The following is a 13,135-nucleotide window of genomic DNA, read 5'->3' as shown; positions in this document are numbered from 1 at the left end:
TCATATCTGAGAGGGCACTCCCAACGAAGCCTTTCGAAATATTCAGCTTTCTTTCCCCCCGATAATACCTCTGCAAACAAGCTATACTAGAGCAAGAATATCTCATATCATCAGGGTTAAAAGCAAGAGTATCCCATATCATGCTTTTTCCCTGCCTTTTCCTTTGGCCTTGTTTTTACCTGCAAGACAAGGAGAAAGAGAGCAATCAGTCAGCACTTGGAATCAAGCTTCCAGCCAGGAACTGACTGCCTGGAACCCCTTACCTGATTACTTACCTGGCATTGCTCTCGAGTACTCATCTTCAACATCTTATGTTTCCAGGGAAGATTCCGCATCTGCTTGAGGAACAGATAGGGCAAGTGCGAAGGATACAAGGAAGCATGTGGAGACAAGCGTAACAGCACACGTGCCGATACATCCATTACTCTGTCAAAAGCAAAAGTATCCCATATCAGCAGGGTGGAACGTACTCTAGATTTGATGGACTTGTTTTGACCCTCAAATTCTTCAGTCGGCCTTATACTCTGGAGGAAACCAGAAAACCCTCCAGCTCAGTTCAAGAATAAGCCTGTGGAAAGTTACTTCTTCAAAAGCAAAAGTATCTCATATCATCTCTTCTCATTTTTCTTCTCTTTATCCTTCATGCTGTTGCAAGATGGGGAGAAGGTGAACAATCAGTCGGAGCTCTGATTGCTTACCTTGTCTGTCACCTCTTTCAGCAGACCCCCTAGCTCGGCGACTTGGGGAACTCCTACTACATGGTTTGTATCGCGCTCGACCAAGCCTGAAACTACAAGTAAGCTTCAAGTGAAATTGATACATTACCTTGTGCATCTCCACCAGTTAAAGATACCACCCCTGGATGGAGGAAAAGTACTTCCACAGAAGATGCCACATCTACCTATGAGACAGATAAGGCAAGTCAAGACGACACCACACTCCGATACTTAGAAGTTTCGTGATTACGAGATCATTCTCCCACAATATTTCCTAATGTCATTTGTACTAAATCATTCACTTGTACTCACTAAAGGAGAGCTTGAACCTATGTACTTGTGTAAACCCTTCACAATTAATGAGAACTCTTCTATTCCGTGGACGTAGCCAATCTGGGTGAACCACGTACATCTTGTGTTTGCTTTCCTATCTCTATCCATTTATATACTTATCCACACTAATGACCGGAGCAATCTAGCGAAGATCACAAAAAGCGACCGTTTTCGCTACCTAGGATCTATCTTGCAAGAGAACGGAGAATTAGATGGAAATCTCAACCATAGAATACGAGCTGGATGGATGAAGTGTAAGAGCGCATCCGGCGTGTTGTGTGACCGTCGTAGGCCACTGAAGCTCAAGGGAAAATTTTATAGGACGGCAATAAGGCCAGCGATGTTGTATGGCACAGAATGTTGGGCGGTGAAGCATCAACACGTACACAAAATGGGTGTAGCGGAGATGAGGATGCTTCGTGGGATGTGTGGGCACACGAAAAAGGATAAGATTGGGAATGAGGATATCCGAGGTAAAGTAGGAGTAGCCGAAATTGTAGGAAAGATGAGAGAAAATCGGCTCCGGTGATTTGGACATGTGCAAAGAAGGCCGACTGACGCTCCGGTTCGAAGATGTGACTACGGGACAGAGGTTCAGGGCCGAAGGGGTAGAGGAAGACCTAGGAAAACTTTGGAAGAGACTCTAAGAAAAGACTTAGAGTACTTGGATCTAACGGATGACATGACACAAAACCGAATGCAATGGCGTTCTAGGATTCATATAGCCGACCCCACTTAGTGGGAAAAGGCTTTGTTGTTGTTGTTGTTGTTGTTTTGTTTGTTTGTTTGTTTGTCGGCTGCCGACTGTTTACTAATTTCCATTTTTCTTATTGGTCAGATGCCGGCTATAACTTGTTTTTATGTTTTTGATTTGATTAATGGAAAATGGCTATTTCCGATTCTTCTTAAATTACTGTTATACCTGCAATGTATACTATTGCAATATTCGATTAGTGTGGGGACACGCAATTTTATATTTTTACAAAAGAGAGACTATATTGAATTCCGTTCATTTGTATCAAAAGAAAATAGAGAGATTTTTCGACTAAGTTAAGAGTTTAATTCTCTTTTATGGTAATCAAAGCTAAAGTAGGATTCTATTCCAAGAGCAGTGTCTAAGGTTAAATAAAGAAAGCTCTTATAAAATCTCTCTCTCGCTCTCTATTGTGAGTAGAAATAGGAGCAATAGTCGGTTTAGATCATCGTGTAACATTACGGGACAAACAACAATGCTGCAACCACTTTCTTCTATAGGGTGGCTCTAAGTAATCCTGAGATCAAATCTAGTTTCGTTTTCAGTTGGGTTGTTATTTATAGATATATTCATTTTTTCTTCAAAGACATGCACTAAATCATGAAGAAAATGGGACAAGAAATTAGGTCAAGTCATTGACTGTTTTGGCTTAATGGGTTGGCGAATATGCAAACGTAGTTTTTGTGTCTTTTGTGAGATAATGAACACGCCATTGCCATGCATCATCAGACGGCCTCTGCACTTAAAAAGTCTACTAAACATAATTAATTCCAACTTGGATTTTAAGCCTATATTTAAGTTGTGTGGATTTCGACTTGTATTTGATTTGGCGGATGCTAGCAATCTTTTCATTCAGACATTTAATTTCTTAGTTTTTTCTACATCATACAATGTTGCTTGATGAACGAAAAGTTTAGGTTACATTTAAAGATCAATTCTGAAGAAGAAATCAACCAAACTAGAAATCATTTGATTAACGTTATCAAAATTTTAGCATTCAAGTAAGAAACATGATTCGCCTATTTATTGGATATAGTTAATTTATTGTAATAATGATTTTGAAGGGATGACATAGAAAATAGACAGTTTGAACCATCGGTGCAACATGCAGATTGAGAAGGATAGCCGAAAAGATTAAATAAACCAAATGAAAGCATTCCCTCTAAATTCTTCAAGCGTTACAATTTGCAGTTGCACCCCTAAAAACATGATTGGTTAGGTGAAGAGTTCAATTATCTTCCATTTATAAACCGATTTAATGTATACATTTTAAAGTCGTAGTTATGAGAATCTAAGAACTTTTCAAAGCACCAACTACAAATGAGACCTTCACTAGAACACATCTAACTCGGACGGCAATGATTTCATACAATATTGTTAGCTGTTTAATTTCATGGTTTGCCTGTTCAACCTCACTGTTTTTCGTTGATAATACTATAATTTGAATTCGTTCATTAGAGTTTTAAACAGAGCCGGCTTTGAGGGTGTGCAAGTGACGCTACTACACAGGACTCTTCGATCGGGAGGCCCACCATTTACGATTTTATTTTACATGTACATAAAGTATATATATCTAAAGGTGCACTCAACAGTTTTATATTTCTATTTGTTTGCAACCCATCTCTATAAATTCCATTCTTTCCCTCATCACATTTGCAACTTCAATGGCTTCTCCACATCCATCACCTCTCTTTCGCTCTGCATCATCGACTTCCTCGCGGTGGATGTGTCACGGCGGAGACCAAGGCGATCGATATGGGTCACGGCGAAAACCAAATAAAGAAGGAAGTATTTGAGAGAGTGATATGATCCATGGAGGTGGAAGTGAAGACTCGTGCCTTTGGGGTTTTGTGTTCTTGTTTTGCTGGAAAATGTGGGATGTTGGAATGGCTCAATCAAATAAAATCTCCCAAAGGATTGGGTCTTTTAATTTGATTGAGCCGTGCCAATATCACAATTGCATTTTAACTTTATCGCATTTTTTTTAAAGTAAGCAAATATATACAAATAGAATAGAACCAGTTATAAACAAAACAAAGTAGAATTAGAAGCTGTACTATGTCGTACATGAAAGACGTACAAAGACTTGGAAAGAGACTTTAAGAAAAAATATGGAGTATTTAGAGCTAATGGAAGACTTGGTGCAAAACTGAGCGTAGTGGCGTTCTAAGATTCATACAACCCACCCTACTTAGTGGGATAAGGCTTTATTGTTTTTTGTTGTTGTCGTACACACACAAGTTGATGCCCTTCTATTGTATGTTTAGTGTCGGGTTTATTGGATGTTTAGTGTCGTTTGAGAAATATTTTTGATTAAAAGTTTATAACCGATTCTGTTTTTGCAGCTTTCCTTGTTTCAAATTAGTATACATACACACATACACACATACATAGTACAACATATACGTATACATAATCATAACTGAGAGAAATCTTGTTTTTATCAGAAATACACCAAACATGATCAACGCACCTTCCCATTCATGCTTTTCTGTATTTTCTTGAAAAATAATCTCGCACATAATATAAATGCCAGGATCATCAACCGTTTATAAATCCTTTTGTATATCGCATGAAAGCGTGCTATGCAGAAAAGAAAACACCCAACTGCAAATTAAATTACGGCCATACAGGCCGATCATCGATCACCGACTGTAAAACCGAAATGTATAAACAGTTACTGTACTAAAACAAAAGAGATTCAAGGGAAGAGCAGCAGGCAACATCTAATGCTCCAATGGTGCTGGTGCTGGAGTATATGACAGCACAAGATAAATGGTGCAGTAGACATGCAGAGTGCAACGAGCATCACTATCTTTCTGAGCTTCCCCGGTCAACCTCAAAGAGCCACGTGCAATTTCTCCCCCGCAAAATATTCCTGCCAACGGAACCCTGGAGAAGTTCTCCACAAAAGGAGAGCCATCAACATTGGCGCGTCCAAAGAATGGCTCACCACGGCCACAACAAGCGAACAGAAAACCCCCAAATACTTCGCTCATGTGACAGCGATGTTTTTGAGTTTCATTGACCTTCAATTTTTTCAGGCTTGAAGAGATGTTGTTACATGAAGCTAATGCAGTTTCGGGGTCTGAACGATAGAAGTTGAAGTAATCACCAGTTTTTATGCCAACGCCACTGACATAAAGGTACTGATCATCTCCTCTGCAGAATAGCATCATGTTAATAGTTAAATCAAAATCATAAATGATTTATCAAATCATCAAACATACTTCAATCAACTATCCATGCGGAAATGTGCAGGAAATACGTTTTCATCCCAAGATGAAAAAAAGTTATAAAAGGATATTAAGAAGTATATTTCCGATCAATTAGTTCAATTCATCCATTGAGATCTATTACTAGTTTCCTAGAAATCAATCACTTTACCACCACCAGGAATTTATAGTCATTGCCCACAATAGTATTTCTACGTTTAGGTTAGACGTAGAGGCTTTTATGAATTCCATGTCTGAATGGTTCAGATGGAGCATAATAAGAAAAAAGCATGTGTGTGTGTGTGTATAAGAACAATTCTGAAGCCCATTAAACGATGGTCATTACTGAAAATAGTTGTGGCATTATACATGTTATTGCCAGTGACCCGAGACCACACGAGAACACAGATTGGTCTCAGCAAGTTCTCAGCAAAGGCAGATGCACATGGGATATATAATATATGAAGAATAAGATCGTAGTACCGCCTCCAAATTAAGGTCTTTTACTTTACATTCTTAAATTGGTTTTCCAGCTATGATCCTGTACTAACCACAATTTGATAAGTGGAAAACAAACAGTAACAACAGTGAAGTGGCAGATGGAGCGAGGAGTTTGACAGGGATGAGCAGACGAACCATAAATCGAAGTGTAGGACGCAGAGAAGGATGTTCTTGTTTTAAAGAATTTCATATTTCTTCATTACAGGAACATATGCAGCAACAATTAGACAATACTAGCCAATTAAAAAAGTAGTCCTGAGTGTTACCCTACAACTCCATGGTATTCCAAGGACGTGATCCACCTTGGCTTCTCTGACCCAATAGAGATTTTTCTATGTTTCGTAACCCCAATGTACAGATCTGAAGAATCTACGTGATTTGCTAACTGTCAAATATTCATTTGAAAAACAAACACAAGCACTTGTAAGAAGCATGATAGTTCCAAAATAATCAGATTTCTTAAACATAACTCACTTGTAATATATCTAATTCACTAGACTAACGTAAAACAACGCTTCAAGTCAACTGGCACTTTCAGCAGACTTTTGAAATGCACCACATGGAAAATTTAACTGTAAGTTTTACCTCATCGTTGATATCATCGAGAATTTGTTGACCGTCCAGAATTTCTGGGTGTCCCTCTCTTCTAGCAGTAAGCCAAGTAGAACGCTCACAGTTATTCACTTTGACAGAAACAGCCTTGTGCCGGGAACCGACCGTGGACACTCCATTTGATAATGCAATTTGGAATTGAATGTCTCCAATACCTTTTCATTTATACAAAACCGAATAAGTGCCTAACAAAACACATTGGGTAGTTTGACATGATAACTTTACAGAACAAGAAAGCCACCATAGATATGTTGTTAGAGTAAGAAGGAAGCAAATAAGTTACAAGGAAAAAACAGAAGCAAATGTGTATCCTTACGAGTGCCTAATGAGGCATACGATATATCTGAAAGTGCACTCATAAAATAAGAAAAAATTTGGAAAAAGCTATGCATGAAAGAGCGATGAAAAATCTTCACTTGTGAAAATTAAAGATCAGCATGCATCTCTCAAATATGAGAACCCTTAAAAGTTATTCAATTTTGATAAAACATGGTTCCAAAATTTGGAGATATACTGTAATTGAAAGTTTGAAACCGAAAGAAATTTTATAAAGCATGAAAGCATTAAACATGTTTACCTAGGAAAAAAACATTAAACACGAAAAGGACTAGTTCACAAATGAATACATCTTGATGTGTTTCAAATCTTCTAGGGAGATTGCAAAATAGACTGCATCTGCAGTGGCTCTGATATTGGAAGGCCCTATCGAGAAGTGATATGTGCCTTTTATTTCTTTCTTTACTTTGTATCTGACACTTCTGAAGGCATGCAAGTAGCTATTTGAACAGAAACCTATGCTGGAAACAAGGGAAAAACGATGCTGTATAAATGAATAAACCAGATACTTACCATGTGGCTTGTCTTTATCCTTGGCAAATATAAGACCAACAGCATCGGTAAAGTATTTTGCATTCCCACAGACATTTCTAGACTCGTTCTCACTTCTATATAAAAAGCGACATCTCTCATCACCCACAATGACAGTTTCCGCAGGCATAGCATAATCTGCAACAAATTGAGACATTGAGATATAATCAACAAAAATTGAGTCCCAGCATGAGCATGCAACATAAAAGTTTATCACAACACATAATCTGAAAGCAGCAGCTTATCTCCCTAATGTTTCGAGCGGTAAATAAATGATTCTTGTTTTTATTTATTATGTCCTCAGGACTCACTACTCACCCAATGCATCAACAATCGGTTTCATGTCACGGAGCCCATCCTGTACCATTAATCATTTACATGTTAGCAATGCGGCAAAGGGAAGCTACATCTGATTGAAAGAAAGAAAGAAGGAGTGAAATAAAGAGGCAATAAAGTATGAGGACAGCCACTCACTCCAAACATCATAATTCCAACCGGGGACGTGCAATCTGAAACAGAGGCTGTGTAATCCTTAATATCCATGATGAATTTATCAAGCAAGACTTCTCGAGGATCCTGATATCATTAGAAACTATTTATGTATCAAGAAAATCCATTATTCAAACTGCAGAAAGAGCTTGAAAGATTCTACAAATTCCCAAAAACGACAATAAAAACCAAAGACTGTGTGCCCTAAGTTTCCCTCATTTGAAATTCACCGCTGTGGAATTCTTAAAGAAATCAGATTTGTAGTTATACTGTAAAATTTGGCACCTTTATTGTTCGTAACAGCGGGATGGCATCAACTTTCAATCCTGGCACAAAGCCAACAGTCAAAAGGATGCCGTAGTTCGCATCCTTTGTTGGTATAGAGCAATCTTCATCACGTCCATCACCACAAACCTCTCCCCACTTAACCTAAACAATCACATTTCATCTGAAATCAGTAAAGACATAAACTTGCTGCAAACTAATGAACAAAAACCCGGCAAACCCGAAAAACACAACCACGAAACCTCTTTGAATTCATGGGTAAGAGCATCTCTTCCAAATATTCCACTTGAAGTAGAAATGATGAATGGAATACTGGACCCCAATTTTTTCGATATCTGCAATTTCAAACATAGAACAAAATAAAAATCCATAATTTGCTTCTCTTAATTCAAATGTATCCAATCATATACTAATTAGGATTAAGGGGTTTATAAGAGCAGGAACACATACAAGCTTGGAAATGTCATACAATCCAAACCCACTTCCAATATTAGCTACAACAAAATGAGGCCGTATAGGCTCAGCTAGAACCTTCTCGATAACCTCCTTCACTGCAACCTATCAATTGCAACACAAAAATTGAGAAAATGTGCGACAAAATTTGAGCTTGTTATTTTCTCGGAGACCAAACAGGGGTCTAGACTCTAAACCAACCTTAGGCGAGGGGTGGAGAGAGAGGGCGGAGGCGAGCTTCGGGCGAGTGAGGATTCGGCTGCAGATTTGGTTCCAGGATTTGCTAACGCACGCCGCTGATGCGAAGGATAAGGCGGGTAGGTGCGAGAGGATGTTGTGGAGAAGGTCGTCGTTTATCGGCGAAAACAACCCTGCCGCCGCCGTTTGGGACCGTTTTGTGTCGGTTTTTATCGCCGCCGCCGACGACGATGCCCCGTCCATCGGACAGCTGCTTGTTTCGTAAAGATGCCGACTTTCAGAGTCTCAAGTCTCAAGTAGTTGTAAAAGTCTGAAGCTTTGGTGTCTGCATGTTTTCTTCCATTTTGTTTGGTTGGAAAAATCGAACACATCCTTTGTTTGGTTGGAAAAATCGAACATAGCGGTAATTTTCTCACTTTATTTATTTTATTAATTTTGTTTTTATTATTTTAATACCGTTGATATTTTACATTGATTGACAATCTTCTTTGTAAGGATTCAGAGATTCTCAAATCGTGTATGTTCTTTAAATATCGTGCGATCAGTTTTCGTCAGAAAATATTCATGTTTAATTTTAAATAAAAGTATTTAAAATAATTTATGATGCACGATGTAGGATAAACAGACATAATTTGAAAATTTTCAGAATTCTCACAAAGAGGATCCGAAAAGAATTTATATTCTTTTACATTAATGTAAGAGAGAGAATCTGACTCTGAGACGGGTTGGTCAAAATCAACTTTATATACAGGAGTGTACTATCCACACTCTTCATTTTACTTCTCACACACCTCTTGATAATTTATATCTGTTGATCTTCTTCAATTCATCCTATATATAACTAATATCACAAGCCAAATAAGGCTGATAATTTTTTCCTACAGAAATTGTCGGATATTTCAAAGCTAATTTACACAAGACGAATTATAAAAGCCTATGTGTTACAAACTGTTAGCCATAAAATTAAGCAAAAAATACACATCAAGTAATTGTACCACTTTTTCTTAAATTTGTAACAAACATCATAAACATAACCCTACTAATTATCAACTCTACAAGCACTTCTTATTTGACTACAGAAGCCATAGTGAAATGCTTGCCCTAGACCTAGTACTTAATCAAAAGACTTAGTGTCACCTACCGATCCGGGCTTCATCACATTATTGTCCGTCATAGCACAATATTGTTCGCTTTGAGCCCCGACTACGTCCTCACGGTTTTGTTTCTGGGACTCACGCGAGCAGAACTTCTCAGTGGGTTATCCATCCTAGGACCACTCTCACTCGAACTCGCTTAACTTCGGAGTTCCGATAGAACCCGAAACCAGTGAGTTCCCAAAATACCTTGTGTGTGGAAGAGGTGAGCATGTACATATAAGGCATATATGATCCACTTCCCTAGGCGATGTGGGATCTAACAATCCACCTCCTTTAGGGGCCCGACGTCCTCGTTGGCACACTTTCGGCCGCCCATGGATTGGTTCCGATACCAAATTATCACATCCCAACCTGGGATCCAGAGAACTCACGCAAACAGAATTTCCTAATGAGTCACCCATCCTAGGACCGCTCTCACCCAAACTCGCTTAACTTCGGAGTTCCGATGGAACCTAAAGTCAGTGAGTTCCCAAAAGGCCTCATATTAGGAAGAGATGGGCATGTACATACAAGGCATAGAGGATCCACTTCCCTGAACGATGTGGGATCTAACTGTAGACATTGAAATTTCGGTGAAATAAATGTTGACCAATAGTTACAATTTCAACGCTCACGTGTCACATAAATTTTACACGTAGTGTGTGACTAAACGAAAAATCAAAATAAATCGGAAAAGTCATCAAATAGGACACATGTCAACACCTGGCAGAAACGATTTATTTCATCTGCATATTATATTCAAAATTAGGCCTTGGAAAATTCTATAAATAGAAGCCATTTATTCATTTTGGGGGAATTCGGAAAACCAATTCATAATCAATTCACCTCACACCAAAACCTTGAAGCTTTGAAACTTCAAAGCTCCCAAGCAAATCCCGAAAGATCAAGAAAGTTCTCTTCGTTCTTCATCAACCTAACCTTCAAGATTAAGCCCCAACGGCCATTTGAAGGAACTTCTACCAATTCAAGATCAAGCCCCGACGACCCTTGAAGAAGGCGTTCATCGTTCATCATCCGTTCATCCTAAGATCAAGCCCCAACGGCCCTTTGGATCAATAACATCAACAAATCCACACATCCAACCATTCTTCAAGATAAAGCCTAAAAGCCCTTGAAGATCCATTCATCAGCTATTCATCAAGATCAAGCCCTAAAGGCCCTTGAAGATCCGTTCATCAACAGTTCTTCAAGATCAAGCCCAAAAGCCCTTGAATATCCATCCATCAACTGTTCATCAAGATCAAGCCTCAAAGGCCCCTTGAAGATCCGTTCATCAACAGTTCTTCAAGATCAAGCCCAAAAGCCCTTGAAGATCCGTTCATCCATCAACCTTCAAGATCAAGCCCAAAATACCCTCTTGAAGAAACTTCCAACCATTCATCCGAGATCAAGCCTCGACGGCCCTTGGATCAGTATCACAATCCACAAATCAACACCTTATGGAGATCGAATCAGAGGATCAAATTTGAGAGAGATTGTAACCCCTAAATCATTAATACAAAATATTATTTTGTACACGTGTTCTTGTCTAGTTTATTTCAGGAAAATTTCGTGTTTACAAATTTGGCACGCCCAGTGGGACAATCTCTACCTCTCATCTCTTTCTCCGTTTAAGGAATCCAAACACACCTCAAAGTCAATGGCATCAAGCAAGGGACAAGCCGTTCTCGCAACCACTAAGGGAAGGATCCTGAGCACTTCTGCCGCGAACGGACAATCCATTGGCACCACAACCGCTCCTTAACATGCCACTTCAAAGTTGGTGCTGCTAAAGGAGCAAAGGGAGCATCAAATGCATGAGTCCGTCATTAACCTGACCTCGCTGGGGGCACCGAAGCATGCTGCTGAGGCACACAAGATGACATCCCAAAGCATCAAACGACGTTCTTCGTCAGCATCCTGGATGTCTAAAAGAAAGTCACGTCTATTGGTTGTACAAGTCATGACCATCGGCGTTACCTCAATTGAAGAACAATTGACTCAAATAAATGAATCGATCACCGACTACAAGAATGACAAAGTTCTTGGGACAAAGGTGGAAAAGGCTGCGTGGAAATCCACCAAGGAAGCAATGACGGTCAACATAACTCCCGTCAAAATCTCTACACGAGGCAAGGCAATTCAAGCCGAAGCTTTTCGTGATCAAGAGATGCGAAGACGTACTTTGAAGGAGCTTGAGGATAAGACTTATCCATTCCCCGACTCTGATGTGGTTGCCATGTTAAAAAACTTGCTTGACAAAAAGGTGATTGACTTACCTGAGTGCAGACGGCCGGAAGAGATGAATCGTACTGACAGTCCAAGGTACTGTAAATTCCACCATTTCATAAGTCATCCAACGGAAAAGTGCTTCGTACTGAAAGATCTCATCATGAAGTTGGCTCAGAAAGGAATCATTGAGCTAGATCTTGACGATGTGGTGAAGTCAAATTATACCACCATCACTTATGGCTCTGTCGACTCAAAATCTTCACCTCAATCGCTGGGGGCATGCTCCAAAACCATGCCAGTCAAGCAAAGTAAAGTTGAGGGATGGACGCATGTTACTCCAAAGAAACTGCACAAGAAGCATACGTTTCCTCCACAAGTTCACCAATTGGAAATGGGGCAAAGCAGCTCTCGTCAACCTCTAAGGCTACATGAAAGTGTTGAAGATGATGAAATTGCGACACAAAGATCGTATGTTGCCATCACGATGCGCGACTTCTTGCTCGAAGACTTCTTCAATCACTCGGTTAAGGCTCCTTGCTATGAAGATTGTGAGGAACACCTCTTCAAAATTGCTTGACAAATTCACCAATTCTCCTCGCCCGCATGAGTCTAAACTGCATGGCACAAAGCTCCTAGTCTGCACGAGCATAAAAGGCAACACCAATGCTCCTTGTCCACAAGAGCCTAAACTGCAGGACACCAAAGCTCCTGGTCTGCACGAGCATAAAAGGCAACACCAAAACGTTCCTGGTCCGCACGAGCACAAAAGGCGACATTAATGCTCCTTGTTTGCATGAGCATAAAAGGTGACACCAATGCTCCTTGTTCGCACGACCCTAAACTGCACGAACCAAAGCTCATTGTCCGCACGAGCCTAAACTGTAGGACACGAGGCTCCTCGCCTGCACGAGCCTAAACTGCATGGCACTAAGCTCCTGGCTTGCACGAGCATAAAAGGCAACACCAATGTTCCCTGCCTGCATGAGTTGAAACTGCAAATGGCATCAAGACGCTCCTGGCCCGCAAGAGCATAAACTGCGTACGGCACCAAAAAAAAAAAAGTATTTGAACTATGTTATGACTTGATCTCTTCTTTGGAGGGGTACGTAGGAAGCTCGAACATCCAATTTCGAGTTCAGTCACATCAAAATAAAACAATAAGGTTTGATTAAAATGTTTGACTATTGAGAGTCAATTTTATACAATAATTCTTTATAAAAAAATAAAAAATAAAAAATAATAATAATAATTAAAATAATAATTAAAAAAAATACAGTTTGCACAATATATGTGTGTGTGTATATATATATATATATATATATTAACTGCAACTGCACTTTCTCT

General features: G+C 39.5%; 1 protein-coding gene and 1 non-coding gene across 5 annotated transcripts; one reads left to right on the top strand and one right to left on the bottom strand.

Moving 5' to 3' along the window:
- The first annotated feature begins 3,680 nt into the window (after nt 1–3,680).
- MIR171H (microRNA MIR171h) lies at nt 3,681–3,756 on the top strand. Its single transcript, NR_120910.1, has one exon. It is a non-coding gene; the product is annotated as a microRNA MIR171h (primary transcript).
- A 508-nt stretch (nt 3,757–4,264) lies between these two features.
- LOC103437520 (F-box/LRR-repeat protein At5g63520-like) lies at nt 4,265–8,807 on the bottom strand. 4 transcript variants are annotated; one of them, XM_070824031.1, is made up of 10 exons: nt 8,427–8,807; nt 8,223–8,330; nt 8,015–8,107; nt 7,773–7,916; nt 7,473–7,574; nt 7,317–7,356; nt 6,981–7,136; nt 6,105–6,286; nt 5,786–5,904; nt 4,265–4,965 (listed from the first exon to the last, which is right to left on the bottom strand). In XM_070824031.1, exons 1-10 carry the CDS (start codon nt 8,664–8,666, stop codon nt 4,530–4,532), a joined length of 1,620 nt encoding a protein of 539 aa, XP_070680132.1. In that variant the 5' UTR covers nt 8,667–8,807; the 3' UTR covers nt 4,265–4,529. The 4 variants fall into 4 exon arrangements, with proteins under 4 accessions (XP_070680132.1, XP_070680133.1, XP_070680135.1 ...); XM_070824032.1 differs by having other exon boundaries at nt 8,304–8,330; nt 8,427–8,795; XM_070824034.1 differs by lacking the exon at nt 5,786–5,904.
- Between the last annotated feature and the right edge of the window lie 4,328 nt (nt 8,808–13,135).

The sequence above is a fragment of the Malus domestica genome, chromosome 06, assembly GCF_042453785.1.
Source record: "Malus domestica chromosome 06, GDT2T_hap1".
Classification (NCBI taxonomy): Eukaryota; Viridiplantae; Streptophyta; class Magnoliopsida; order Rosales; family Rosaceae; genus Malus; species Malus domestica.
The sequence above is the reverse complement of the archived record's forward strand: the minus strand, read 5'-3'. Positions and strand labels throughout refer to the sequence as shown.

What these genes read in the sequence shown, in the direction of transcription:
- LOC103437520 (XM_070824031.1), bottom strand. Translation starts at nt 8,666, where the DNA reads ATGGACGGGGCATCGTCGTCGGCGGCGGCGATAAAAACCGACACAAAA. An exon ending in TTGGAATTATGATGTTTGGA is followed by an intron (nt 7,357 to 7,472) that starts GTGAGTGGCTGT and finishes TTAATGGTACAG; the next exon opens with GATGGGCTCCGTGACATGAA. An exon ending in ACCGATTGTTGATGCATTGG is followed by an intron (nt 7,137 to 7,316) that starts GTGAGTAGTGAG and finishes AATTTGTTGCAG; the next exon opens with ATTATGCTATGCCTGCGGAA.